This window comes from Mandrillus leucophaeus, unplaced genomic scaffold, assembly GCF_000951045.1.
Source record: "Mandrillus leucophaeus isolate KB7577 unplaced genomic scaffold, Mleu.le_1.0 Scaffold22, whole genome shotgun sequence".
NCBI classification, from domain to species: domain Eukaryota; kingdom Metazoa; phylum Chordata; class Mammalia; order Primates; family Cercopithecidae; genus Mandrillus; species Mandrillus leucophaeus.
The window spans coordinates 3,711,765-3,724,027 of NW_012102254.1; the positions used below are offsets into that span (position 1 = coordinate 3,711,765).

The 12,263-nt window shown below is 51.4% G+C and overlaps 1 protein-coding gene across 3 annotated transcripts in view; it reads left to right on the top strand.

Moving 5' to 3' along the window:
• The window catches only part of CCDC12 (coiled-coil domain containing 12), a 62,876-nt gene that overhangs the window by 31,942 nt on the left and 18,671 nt on the right, over positions 1 to 12,263 (top strand). For 2 of the 3 annotated variants that reach the window (XM_011981046.1, XM_011981045.1), the window contains exon 3: positions 9,958 to 10,025. In XM_011981046.1, coding sequence (XP_011836436.1) covers positions 9,958 to 10,025 — 68 coding nt within the window. Of the gene's footprint in view, positions 1 to 2,734; positions 2,906 to 9,957; positions 10,026 to 12,263 lie in introns of those variants that run through there. The other variant, XM_011981047.1, reaches the window with a different exon arrangement.

The window sequence follows — 12,263 nt, forward strand, 5'->3', positions numbered from 1 at the left end:
GGGCACAAGCAATCCACCCGCCTCAGCCTTCCAAAGTGCTGGGATTACAGGTGTGAGCCACTGTGGCTGGCCAGTTCTAGTGTGTTAGATTCTACATATAAGTGAGATCATGCAGTATTTGTCTTTCTGAGCCTGGCTTATTTCACTTAGCATAATGTTCCCCAGATTCATCCATGTTGTTGCAAATGACGGGATTTCCTCTTTTTTTTTTTTAAAGCCTGAATAGTATTTCATTGTGTGTATATACTGCATTTTCTTTACTCATTCATCCATTTATGGACACAGGTTATTTCCATTTGAGCTTCACTTTTAAAAATTAAAAGTTTAGTATCTACAGAGACTTGGCCAAAAAAAGTAGCGCTTTCAGAAAAGGATAATGTGCTCCATTCACATGAATGTTGTTACATTTAAAAAATGGGCTGGGCATGTAGGTCATGCCTATAATCCAGCACTTTGGGAGGCCAAGGTAGGAGGATTACTTGAGCCCAGGAGCTCAAAACCAACCTTGGCAATATAGTTAGACCCTGTCTCTACCGCCCCCGCCAAAAAAAAAAAAAAAAAAAAAAGCAGTGCATGGTGGCACGCCCCTGTATTCCTAGCTACTCCTATGCAGGAGGCTGAGGTAGAAGGGTTACTTGAGCCCAGGAATTTCAGGCTGCGGGAAGCTATGATTGTACCACTGCATTCCAGCCTGGACAGCTGGACAACAGAGCAAGACCCTGTCTCAAAGAAATGCAAATGTAGATCAGTTTCTCTTCTGGTTGGTCTAATAGTAATAGGCCTTCTGTTTCCCAGTGTGGATCTGGGCCCTGGGTCCTGGGTCCTGAGTTCTTGTTAAGTGCTTTCTTGGTTTTCGTGTCAGGGCAAGGGGTGAGTGAGAACAGAAGGAACATCTGGTTCCCTAAGAGGGATGCAGCAAGAACCAGGGTTCGAATTAGGCCCATCACCGATGGACAGCAGGACTTGGAACACTGCAAGATGTCAGCAGGCAGTTTTTCTTTTCTTTTTTTTTTTCTGAGATGGAGTCTCACTGTGTCGCCCAGGGTGGAGTGCAGTGGTGCAATCTCAGCTCACTGCAACCTCCACCTCCGGGTTCAAGTGGTTCTCCTGCTCAGTCTCCCGAGTAGCTGGGACTACAGGTGCCCGCCACCATGCCCAGCTAATTTTTAAATTTTTAGTAGAGACAGGTTTTCACCGTATTGGCCAGGCTGGTCTCGAACTCCTGACCTTGTGATCCACCTGCCTTGGCCTCCCAAAGTGCTGGGATTACAGGCGTGAGCCACCGCGCCCAGCCAGCAGGCAGTTTTTCATGGTGCAGGGTCGTGTGGGGCCCTGTACCACATGGTGGACCCAAGTTGTCTTGTGTAATCCTCACATGCCCCTGCTAAAGTAGCACCAGCCCCACTTTGACAGGGGAGGAGACAGAGCCTCAGGGAGGTCCCACCACTGGTAAGCAGTGTGTCCTGATGTTCCCACCGCCTGCCCAGTCCAGGGCTGCCGGCTGGGCTTCCTGCATACCACAGTGCCTCCTACAGGAAGGACCCTGGAGGGAAGTCAGAGCCAGGCCAGACTTCCCAGAGAAACTCGTCCAGTCTGGCTGCATATGAAGGAAGGGGAAGGGACTGTTCTTTGCCTTGCCCTCTGTGTGACCTTCCAAGAGGTTATTTCCTGCTGGGGCCAGCGTGGGTGAAGTCTCAGGGCAGTGGGAGGGGCCCTTTGCACACTAATGGTTCTGGTTGTTCCCTCTGCTCTCCTTCCCCCTCCGTCCCTCTGTCCCCACTCCCACTCATCCTTTAAGGTGACACTTCCTTTGGAAAGCCTCCACAGACACTTCTTATGCCACCAAAAAACAAAAAACCCACTGCCTTCCCTGGCTTTTGACACCTTCCCTTTTCTCGTGTGGGTCGCCATCCCTTTGAGAATCTGAAGCGCTCCAGATTTCTCATCCACTAAGATTCACCTTCTCACACCCGCCTGTGTTTCTGTCTGGTCATTGACCTCTGGAATCTGTTCACCGAGGATAAGAATCCCTGCCCTGCTCTGTGGACACTAGGTGCCTACTCGTTACTCTTTCTCCTCAGTACCCAGCGTGGAGTATCTGGCACGGGGGAGCCAGTCAGTATTTGTCAACTAATCAAGTCTGCTGGAGGAGCTGTCTAGTGCCCCCCCTTGAGCACGTGCAGCAAGAATAGGATCAGAGTTGACTTGGGCTGGCTCCCCACACTCCTGATACACACACACAGAGGGTATCTGGGCAGGGCTGCGCGACGGGCCTGGTGAGGAGCTGTACTGGCTCTGCATGCCGTGGCCTGGGCTTTGAGGTGCCATATGGATGGTGGGGCCCGGCGTGCCTGTCCTCTGAGTGGAGCAGGCCCTCCTTTCCACCGCTGAGGGCACATTGACAGGTGCTATCCCTTGGCGCCAGCCTTCGTCAGGCCCTGGGTATCAAGCCTCACCGTTAGAATGCCTGAAGGCTGCCGCACCCTTTCTCTTTGTCCCCTAAGCACCACCACCTTTTTGTCAAAGGCGCCTTCCTTCCCCCAGTGAGTCAGCAGCAGAACCTCAGCTGTTTCTGCTCCTCCCTGTCTCCCCACAGTGTTGAAGCACCTCCTTGTTCTAGTCCACGGCTACTGACCTAGTTCCCGTCCTTATCTCCAATCCTTATCTCTAGCCTCCTTGCTGTTCTCCCAGCCTCCCGCCCAGCGCTTTGTTCTTGCTCTGCTCAGAAGCCTTTAGGGAACACATGAACCCACAGGAGAGCAATGACTCTTAGCTAATCCCAGCCTCTTGGATGGTAGTCCCCACCTGCTCCTGCTGACTCTTGGTGAAGCACTGAATGGGGAATCAGATCTGTCTTCACTGCACAGATCTTCTGACATCATCTTCTAATGTCTTGGTGAAGCAGGTATTACAACACTGCCCTGTCTGCTCACAGGATTGCTGAGAACATCTGATAAGGATGATGGGCGTGGAAGCTTACCATGACCTCTGCAGAGGCACACCGTTCTGGGCCTGTGCCCCACTGGCTTTTCTGTAGCCCTTTCCTTCCTGCCCTGGCCTGATTCTCCCTGCTCTTCAGGCTCGACTGCTTTGTCTCCCTAAGCTGCAGGCTTTTCTCCATCATTTCCTTCTTGTAATAGTGATATGATGTCAGTATGATTATCCTCATTTTTGTAGATGAGGAAACTGAGGCCAGACAGGTCGTATAACTTGCCCACGGGCACACAGCCAAGATGAAATGGAGCTGGGATTTCCCCGCTCCTGTGCACCACTGTGCTGTGCCTGCTGTAATTGGTGTCAGGCCTGTGGGTACAAACTGGTCACAACAAACGTCTGCCCTTTAGGAACTCTTGGTCTGGTCTGCAGATAGAGTGGATGCTTGGATCAAGTCATCCTAGCAGCACATTGAGTGCAGGGGACCCAGAGTGAGGAGCTCTGCAGCCTGACGAGATCTCAGCCTGCCCAGGAGAAGCAGAGCCTATCCCCCTTGCTCCCTCCCAGTCTCTGGGCAGTAGAGATCTGTGCAGTTTCTGGTCCCAGGCATGGTGGTGTTCAGCCGACTTCTTATCACTCCCTCTTCAGGGTGGGTCAGATTCCGGGTGACTGCCCTACCTGCTAAATGCCCTTGGAACACAGCTCCCACCGCGGCCACACCCAACAGGAAGTCCCTCCACCCCAGCATGGGGCTGCACTGGCCCTGAGGATGGGCACAAGGTGACACTGGGGAGCCTGCCAAGTTTGCCCCAGCATTGTCTGTCTCTTCCTGTCACCTTCACGCACTATGTGCCCATCTCTTTTGATTTTTTTCCCCATCCCAGACCCAAATCAGAACTGGAAAGGCTCAAAGTGGGCCAGTTTGGCCTCTTCTTAGGGGGCTAGGATTTTGAGGCCTTATTCTCTTAACTGTTGAACAGAGGGCAGTTTCCCATGGATATCATAGCAGGCGTACTCAGAGCTAATGAGGCATGTCACCTGGGGGTTGGAAAGTGTTTCTGTACCCATGAGTTGAGTCTCTAGCTTCTTCAGGAAGCTAAAGAAGGGTGGGAAGACCCTAGATGAGAAGTTGAATGTCTCTCTCTTAATCCTTTCCTGCTTCCCTTATTTCCTTCTGGAAGGGAGAGCTCTAGGCAGCAGCTCCTAAAAGTTTGAGTCCTTGGGAAGTCTTAGGAAGAGGGAGAGGTTTATTCCTTATCCCCTGAGCTCAAGTCCTCCTGCTTCGGCACACTTGCCCCCAGTGACAGTTCCCAGCCCTCATATTAACCTTAACCCCCCTCCCAAATAGACACACAAACAGCAGCAAGCTGGGGCAGGTCCAGGCTGGGAGTGGAGGATCTCACCTGACTTCTGGTCTTCCCCTTTCCTCCCATGACACATTTTGTAGGTTACCACAGTGCCCGTTCAGGGTGTCAGCCCTCATGCCCACGGCGCTGGAGGAATGCCTTGTGAGCCCTGCCCCTGACACCATCAGGTGAGGCTGGGCCAGCTATGTGGGTCTGCTCTGCAAGCTGTGACAGTGCTGTTGCTTCGCTCTCATGTCTTTGTAGGGAGTTACCACTCCCAGGAATGCTCTGTCTTCTTTAGCTGCCTCGTAATCCCCCAGCGGGCATTTAGAATTGAGTTTAAGGATTACTTCCTTCCCCAACAACGCCTGTCCCTTGCTAATTCCCTAAGTGTACGAGATACTTAGTAATGCTTTCCTCGCTACTCATGGCACAGTTACATTTTCTAAGTCTGCTCCTTTGAATAGACTTGAGATTCTTGAGGACAGGGTTCTTATTTTCTTTATCTTTGTACCCAAGGTAGACCTAGCCCACAAAGGAGACTGGGGGGAGCAAGGAAAGAGAGATCTTCATCTTACTGTGGGTGGGAAGGGACAACAGGAGGGCATAGAGCAGCCTCTCGTCTTCCTCCCTCCTCCTGTAGGCCTGGTTGTTGATTGACCTGCTTCTAGCAGTGGTACTACATTCAGACAGCAGTGTGGATTGATGCTGCCCCCACGCTTCATGTGCCATCCAGAGGCAGGTGTACTCATCCAGTGAGGGATCCTTCCAGAGAGAGGAGACTGAAGAGCAAACCCATTGTTGAAATACCAAGTCTGAGGAGATGAGATGGAGGCATGTGCCAAAATTGATAAACCTTTAGCTGGTCTGATAAAGAAAAATGACACAAATTAGCCATATCAGTGAACATCACTACAGATCTTACAGACATTGAAAGGCTATTAAGAGAACAATATAAGTCACTTTGTGCCAGTAAATTCAGTAACTTAGGTGAGACAGACATCTTGAAAGACATAAATTAATAACACTGACTGGAGAAGAAATAGAAAATCTGTACAGTCCTATAACTAAAATCTTTTCCCAAAGAAAACTTCAGGCCAAGATTGCTTCATTGAAGTCTTGTTGAACATTTAAGAAAGAAATGATACCAACCCTGCACAGCTCTAATTTTATTTGTAACAGTTTTGTCCCTGATAAAAAGGATTTCAAACATTAGGAAACAGGTCAGTCAGACTCTGTCCTGAGCAGGGCTGTATTTGAGACCCCCTGAAGTCCTTCCTCAAAGGCTTCTTCCTCCTGAAGGCTCCGGGACGAGGTGAGGGCATGGGTGCAAGGTCTAGGCATGGAGATGTGGGCAGGGGTGAGAAATGTGGGAGTACGTCCATTAATAGGCAAGTAGGCTATGGAGAGGGCCCCAGCCCAGGTCATGACTCTCCTGCCCTCCAGCCATCAGCGTTCCTGAGGTTTACTCTTCTGGAGTTGGTGAAGAGGGTAGCAGTTCAATTGGTAGAGTTTCTGAAGGTTGTTTAGCCCAGGCTCTGGGCTAGGCCTTGAGGTGCTCTAGGAGATGCCCCGTGCTGAGAGGTTCTTGAAGGGAAGGGGTAGTAAAGCCAACTGTGAATAGGAATGGCCACAGGCCTGTGCCCTGGGCCTACGGTCAGACCCTGATATGCACTGGGTAGGCCCAGAGGATTCCTTTGCCTGGGAATCTTAGAAGGCTGCTTTGAGGAGGTGGCCTTTGACCTGGCCTCTAGGACTGGCCAGGTGGTGTTTTCTTGGGGGTTATCAGAGTAGGTATTTCATGATTTGAGACAAAATGTGGGGTGTAAGAGTGTTCTGGACAGAGCAGATGTGAGGTTGAGATGAATGGCTATTGTCCTGGGGGTATGGAGACCCAGTGAGAGCTTTGAGCAGAGGTGCAGTATGGTCTGACCAGTATCTTTGAAGAGGAGGCAGGAATGTGGATTGATAAGATGGAGAGCAACTTAGGGGAGAGAGGTTGGAGAAAGAGGGAAAAATGCAGGAGGCAGCTGTATTCTCCAGAGTAGAGGGGAAGGCTGGCTGGCAGGCAAAGGTGGAGGGGAATGGCTGGGGGCTTGGTTGTGGTGGGGAGCTAAGGAGGTGGTAGAGGAGACTAGGGATTGGGAAGGAGGGAGAAGATGGCAAGATTTGGGAAGGGTGTGAGGTGGGGGGTGGGGGTGGTGAGGCATTGAGTCTGATTTAAAGGTCCCAGGGTGAGCAAAGTGTCTCTAGATTCCTGGGGAGGCTGTGCACCTTGGGCCCTGCCTACTTTCCTACTGAGTGTCCAGCAGGGCCTAGGCTTGGACTTGGGCTGGCTGTGGCCGTATCTGAGCACTGGGACCAGGTCTGAACTGTGGGGAGCACAGGAGAGGTGAGTAGAATCAGAGCTCTTTAGAAACCCGGCACCACTCTTCCACTCTTGATAGCCTCTCTCTCGTCTCCTTGGCAAGAACGAGGGCCAGGCATCAGGACGACCTGGAGGCAGACTTGCAGCTACCGCTGATGGGTTCTGTGACTTTGGACAAATCTTTTCCTTTTCCCTGACTGCCATTTCCCAGGTTTTCCCATGGGTTAAATTGAGGATCTAGAATGGGTGATCCTGCGAGCCCTCCAGGTCTGAGGCTCTTTGAGTCTCTCAGGTAGGGGTGAGCTTCAAGTGGTCTGCTGTTCCCTCCACTGTCCCAGGCAGCAAGGGGCCATATCTTGTGATTCAGGCCAGTGTCACCAAAAGCGATTTTCATTCCCATGAATGCCCATTATCCTATTTATGAATCACTCTTTGTCAGGAAGGCTGAGGTACACCTTGTCTCTCCCACTTATGTGGCCTGTTCATTTGTTCACCTGCTTCTGCCACAGATGTGGATCTTTATCTTTTTTGAGCCCCTGCTCTTAGCACAGCATTCCAAGCTGGGGTCATTTTTAACCTCATGCCGTCTGCAGAGCTAGTGCTGCACCCCACCTGCCAGATTGCTAGGCATTTTTAAAAGTCATTTAGATAGTTGGGTGTTTTCTCATTTATTAATGAATAACTTGGCCTTTGCTGAGGCACTTGAATGTCTCTGGGGCTCCAGGAGGGTGGTGGCAGCTGTTTGACCTTGCTTGAGAGCTGAGAAAGGGCATGGTATTTGCAAAGCACTCCTCCCAAAGGCTGGACACTTTCCCGTAGTCCCCGCCTACTTCTGCCAGGTGGTTCAGGTTAACAGAACCCCTTTGGAAAGGAGTCTTCCTTTGTGGCTGGGGGTCTTGCCCCACCAGCCCACTGTGGGGAAAGAAGAGCCCTTTCTGCTTTTCCTTCTCTGCCCTTACCCAGGGCAGGTGTCTGCCACTACTTCCCCTGCGGTAGGCACTTCTGGGAGTAGCCTTCAGGGTGTCCGCTGGTTGGGAGTCGGGAAGGAATTTTTTGCTAGAATATGCAGGCTCTGGCTTGCTTCATCGGCTTGTCTTTAGTCAGGGAGGGCTGCATGTGCCAGCAGGGCTCCTATGGAAGCCCCATCCAGGTCCCAGCAGCCCTGGGAGCCATTTGGAGGATCCTGATTTGTTTCTCAGTGAAGCATTTGTACTCTGTTCTCCCTTCCCTCTTTGGCCATCACCAAGCATCTGCCTGTCCACCCCAGGGCCTGCCTTGCCCAGCAGGGGTTGGTAGACTCTCCCCCAGTCTCTCCTCGGTTTCGCCATTGCTTAAGAACACTGGCCAGAGCCCTCTGTGTTTGGCCCTTGCCTGACTTGACTGTCTTACCTGGCAATGATGGTCACCCCCTCCCCCAGCCCCAGTCACCTGCATGCTCTTAGACCACACCCTGCCTTTGTTCAAGTTCTGCTTCCCACCGGGAATGCCCTTCCCACTCCTGTCCCCCATCCTGTATCACCCAATTCTGCCCAGCCCATCTCTTAGTAGGAAACCCCTCACCCCTCCCGCAAGAACCGTGTTCCATGTTGACCTCTCTCATATGTAGCTGCTGTCACTTGGTCAGTTATTTTGTTCCCGCTGCCTCATTGCCATGAGATGAGCTGCCCTGAGTTGGGGTAGGGGGCATCTTGATCTGTTCACATGACAGAAGCCTTTCTCTGGGCCGGGCCTCCAACCTAGTTTTGGTAGTCTGCTCCCCGGAGGTTGTGTGGCCAAGGAATGGCAGGGTCTGGTTGATGCCTGCAGTCTTCACATAAAGCAGATGCCATTCTTAGGAAGGCAGTTGTCAATGGCATAAATAAATGTTCTAGGAAAGGTAGTTCAAGCAACTGTTTTACTTACAATTTATATGCAGGCTCCAGCTCATTCTGTGTCCATCAGAGCAGGCTCCCTACTGAAGGAGCTCACAGATCTCTCTCAGAACACTGCTCTGCGAGAGTGGAAGGCAGGACACTGCCATAGTGAAGTACGCATTGTCACCTTCTGGAGTGCCAACCTGGCATGCAGGGAGACCCACGACAGCTCTGTCTTGGGACCTCTCAGTCCCTGCCCTGGGCCCGAGATGTGGTCACACGAATTTGCACATGCGCACACACGCCCTGTGTCAGTTTGTCCACAGGCAGGCTGACCTAACGGTGGTAATCACATAATAAGGGAGAAAGTCCAGGAAGACATTTTCTGCTGCAGGTGGAAGCAGTATGGCAGTTTCTTTCTGTTGTAACCCCCAGTGCACCTGAGAACAAGCATAACATGTCAAGGTTAAGATGAACATGACTCTGTAGACTTAAAAAAGAGGTGCAGTTGGTGGGAAGTCAGAAGAACCAGATTAAGAAAATTTTCATGGAAACTTCAAACTAATTCCCCTTGCCTCTGTCTCCCTGAATGTAGCACAGGCCTAGGCAGTGAGTCTTGTTATAAGCCTGGTCCTTGTTCATGTTACTTCTAAAGCGAACCAAATAGGTATTTCCGGAGAGGACTCTGGCCTGAAAGGTGTCTCAGGAGGCCCAAGCTCTCATCCTGCCCTGGTTGCTGGTGACTTCTTCCCCCAGTCTTCCCTAGCTTAGCAGGTGTTTCCATCTAGACCCATGAAGGTGACTGGTGGCCTGCCAGCATGGCCCCTCCATGGCACCAAGTGGCTGCATTTCTCACCATCTAAAGCCATCCAGCTCTTTCTGCAGTGTTCTCTAAGGGCTACTAGGTACCTGGGACTGGGCTGTAGTTACAGATTTTTTGTTGTTGTTGTTTTTGAGATGGAATCTCACTCTGTCACCCAGGCTGGAGTGCAGTGGCTCAATCTCGGCTCATTGCAAGCTCCGCCTCCCAGGTTCACGCCATTCTCCTGCCTCAGCCTCCTGAGTAGCTGGTACTACAGGTTACCAGCTACCACGCCCGGCTAATTTTTTTTGTATTTTTGGTAGAGAAGGGGTTTCACCGTGTGTTTGCCAGGATGGTTGCGATCTCCTGACCTCGAGATCCGCCCACCTCAGCCTCCCAAAGTGCTGGGAGTACAGGCGTGAGCCACCGCATCTGGCCAAGAGTTACGGATTTTTAAATTCTGCACAGGCAGTGAGGCTCCAGTTGCGCCTATGAGATGCAGCAGGCATGTACCCTGCTTGGAGTCTGGGACACCAAGCTGAGCCCTGCCAGGTGTCCCCCTTCTGAGATGTCCTGTTCTTTAGCTCCCTGGGCCGTGTGGACTGGAAGTAGGAGCTTTCAGCTGAGCTGGTGGTTTTTTCCCTTTCTCTGCAGGACAAGGAAGATGGGGAGCCAAAGACCAAGCATCTCAGAGAAGAGGAGGAAGAAGGCGAGAAGCACAGGTAATGCCCGTGTTGCAGCTCCAGGCTCTGCTGTCTCCTCCAGCACTCATCGGTCTCCCAGTCTCTGGGTCCTCCCATCTCTGTTCAGTGTCTGCCCTGTTCCCTCCCCTCTTCTTTCTGCCATGGCTGTCTTGTTCAGACCTTAAAATCTCAACATCTCAGAAGGCCCTTGTTGAGGCCTTCTCTGCCTCCTTTCCCTCATTTTCCATTTGGCTGTTATTCAACCCCCAGCATTTTCTTTCTAGCCCTTACATTATGCCGTTTTACCCTTCTCATACACCTTTCGTGGCATGGTTCTCCATTGCCTGCTGAGTAAGTGCCCCTTCTGTACCTGACATGTGAAGCTCTGCCTGGGTCATCTGGCCTCGTCCAACCTCCTCTGTTTCCCTCCAGCCAGAGCCCTTTGTGGTCGGCCCTTGCCACCCCTGGCCACTCAGCATTTCCTGACCGGTATTTTGTCCGTCCTGGAGGTCCTTCTCATCTCTCCTATACCTTTGATGTCTGGGTCTTCACATAGCGTTCGGCTCAAAGGGCGCCTGTCTCATTTTTCTGTGCCCCTTTGGCTTCATTTCTCTCTGTAGTATTTATCTTATTTTGTCGAATACTGTCATCTGGTTGGGTCCACTTAAGTTGCCTAAACACAGCACATATGAGAGTCTTGGGTACCCTTCCCTCGTGATTGCAGGCACAAGGTCTTCCCCCGCAGTCTTGAGGGCTGCCACCTCCACAGAGCCTCAGATGCTACTTTGCCTCCCAAAAATCTGGAGCCTGGAAACTGTTGCTGGAACCAGTGTGTGGGGTGGGGCAAGGCAGAGCTGTGCCTCTGATCTTTGTGAACAGAGTGTCTGACTACGATTCCTGTGTCAGCAGTTCCAGAGGTCTCATGTCCTCCTTCCCATGCCTAGCCCTGAGCTGGCGCTCTCTTCCTGGGATCAAACTATGTGTCTTTCTGGACATGTTGCCTTGATTTCCTTTGCTCTGAGCAGCTTCAGGCACAGGGGTGTATCTCTTGATGCGCTTAGGCTCTGCTTTGCATAGGGGCAGCAGGAGGGGAGGGAATGCTCTTCAGAGAAAGCTGGGCGGTCACACCAGAGCAGGCTTTCCTGATGCCACAGCCTTTTTTCACCTTCACCAGTATGAGTAGAACCTCCCCACATGCGGGCCTCATCTCTGCCTTTGTAATCAGGAGCAATCACAGACACCATTTACAAAGTGTTATCACACCATCCTGAGAGCCATTCAGAGTCCATGCCCCCTACTCGGGTTCAGACATGCTACCAGCTCCATGCTGAGAAGCTGGTGATGCTAAACGCTGAGTGGGTCTGCTGCCACTGGGCCTGGGGCATTTTGTTGGGCCTTAGCCCCCACCTCTTGAGATGGGAAGACAAAGGCCAGTTAGTTGCTCGTTTGCTAGGTGACCCCAACATATGTGGCTTTCTGGGTGGGTGCTGGCATAGATTTCCCCATTCTGTGGTAACTACGTATTAGAGGCCCTTTGGTCTTCTGGTTTGTTCTTAGGTTCTCAAAAACTGGAACTCTGGCTGGAGCCTGAGTTCCAGTTTCTGGGCTCTGATTTGCTGGTGGTTTTTTCTCTTATTCCCACCCCTCCCGCTCCTCGATGAGAAAGAAGGGTTACTGGTTTAGCATGTGGGTGGGTGTGTCATACAGTAAGAGGCTTGAATGCTGAACCATGTGGTTGGTGAATCTCAAACGTGGTGTCGAGTGAAGGAAAAAGCAGGTTTCAGAATTGAGGCATACAGGCCAGGAACATTTATATCAAATTTAGGAACACAAAATGATATATGTGTGTTTCTCAGTTGACAAGTACTGACTTTATTGGTTGTCTGCTCTGTGCAGGGCACCATTGTGGGCCCCTGGAAGGCAACAGTGGACAGAGTACAGCCCCTACCCTCATGGAACTGACATTTTCTGGAGGGAGACAGGCTGTTAGCAAAGAAGCAGGTGTGTGATAAGGTGTCAGGTGCTCCCAAGAAAGCAAAAGCAGAAGTGTAAACACATGCATGAGGAGTGATGCCTCCGATTGATGCCTGGGGAAGCAAGGAGGAAACAGGATTAGGGAAAGGCTCTGTGATGTGTGATTTTTTTTTTTTTCCTTTTTTTGAGATGGGGGTCTTACTCTGTCACCCAGGCTAGAGTGCAGTGGTGTGATCTCAGCTCACTGCAACCTCCAAGTGGCTCCCAGGCTCAAGCGATCTTCCTACCTCAGCCTCCCAAGAA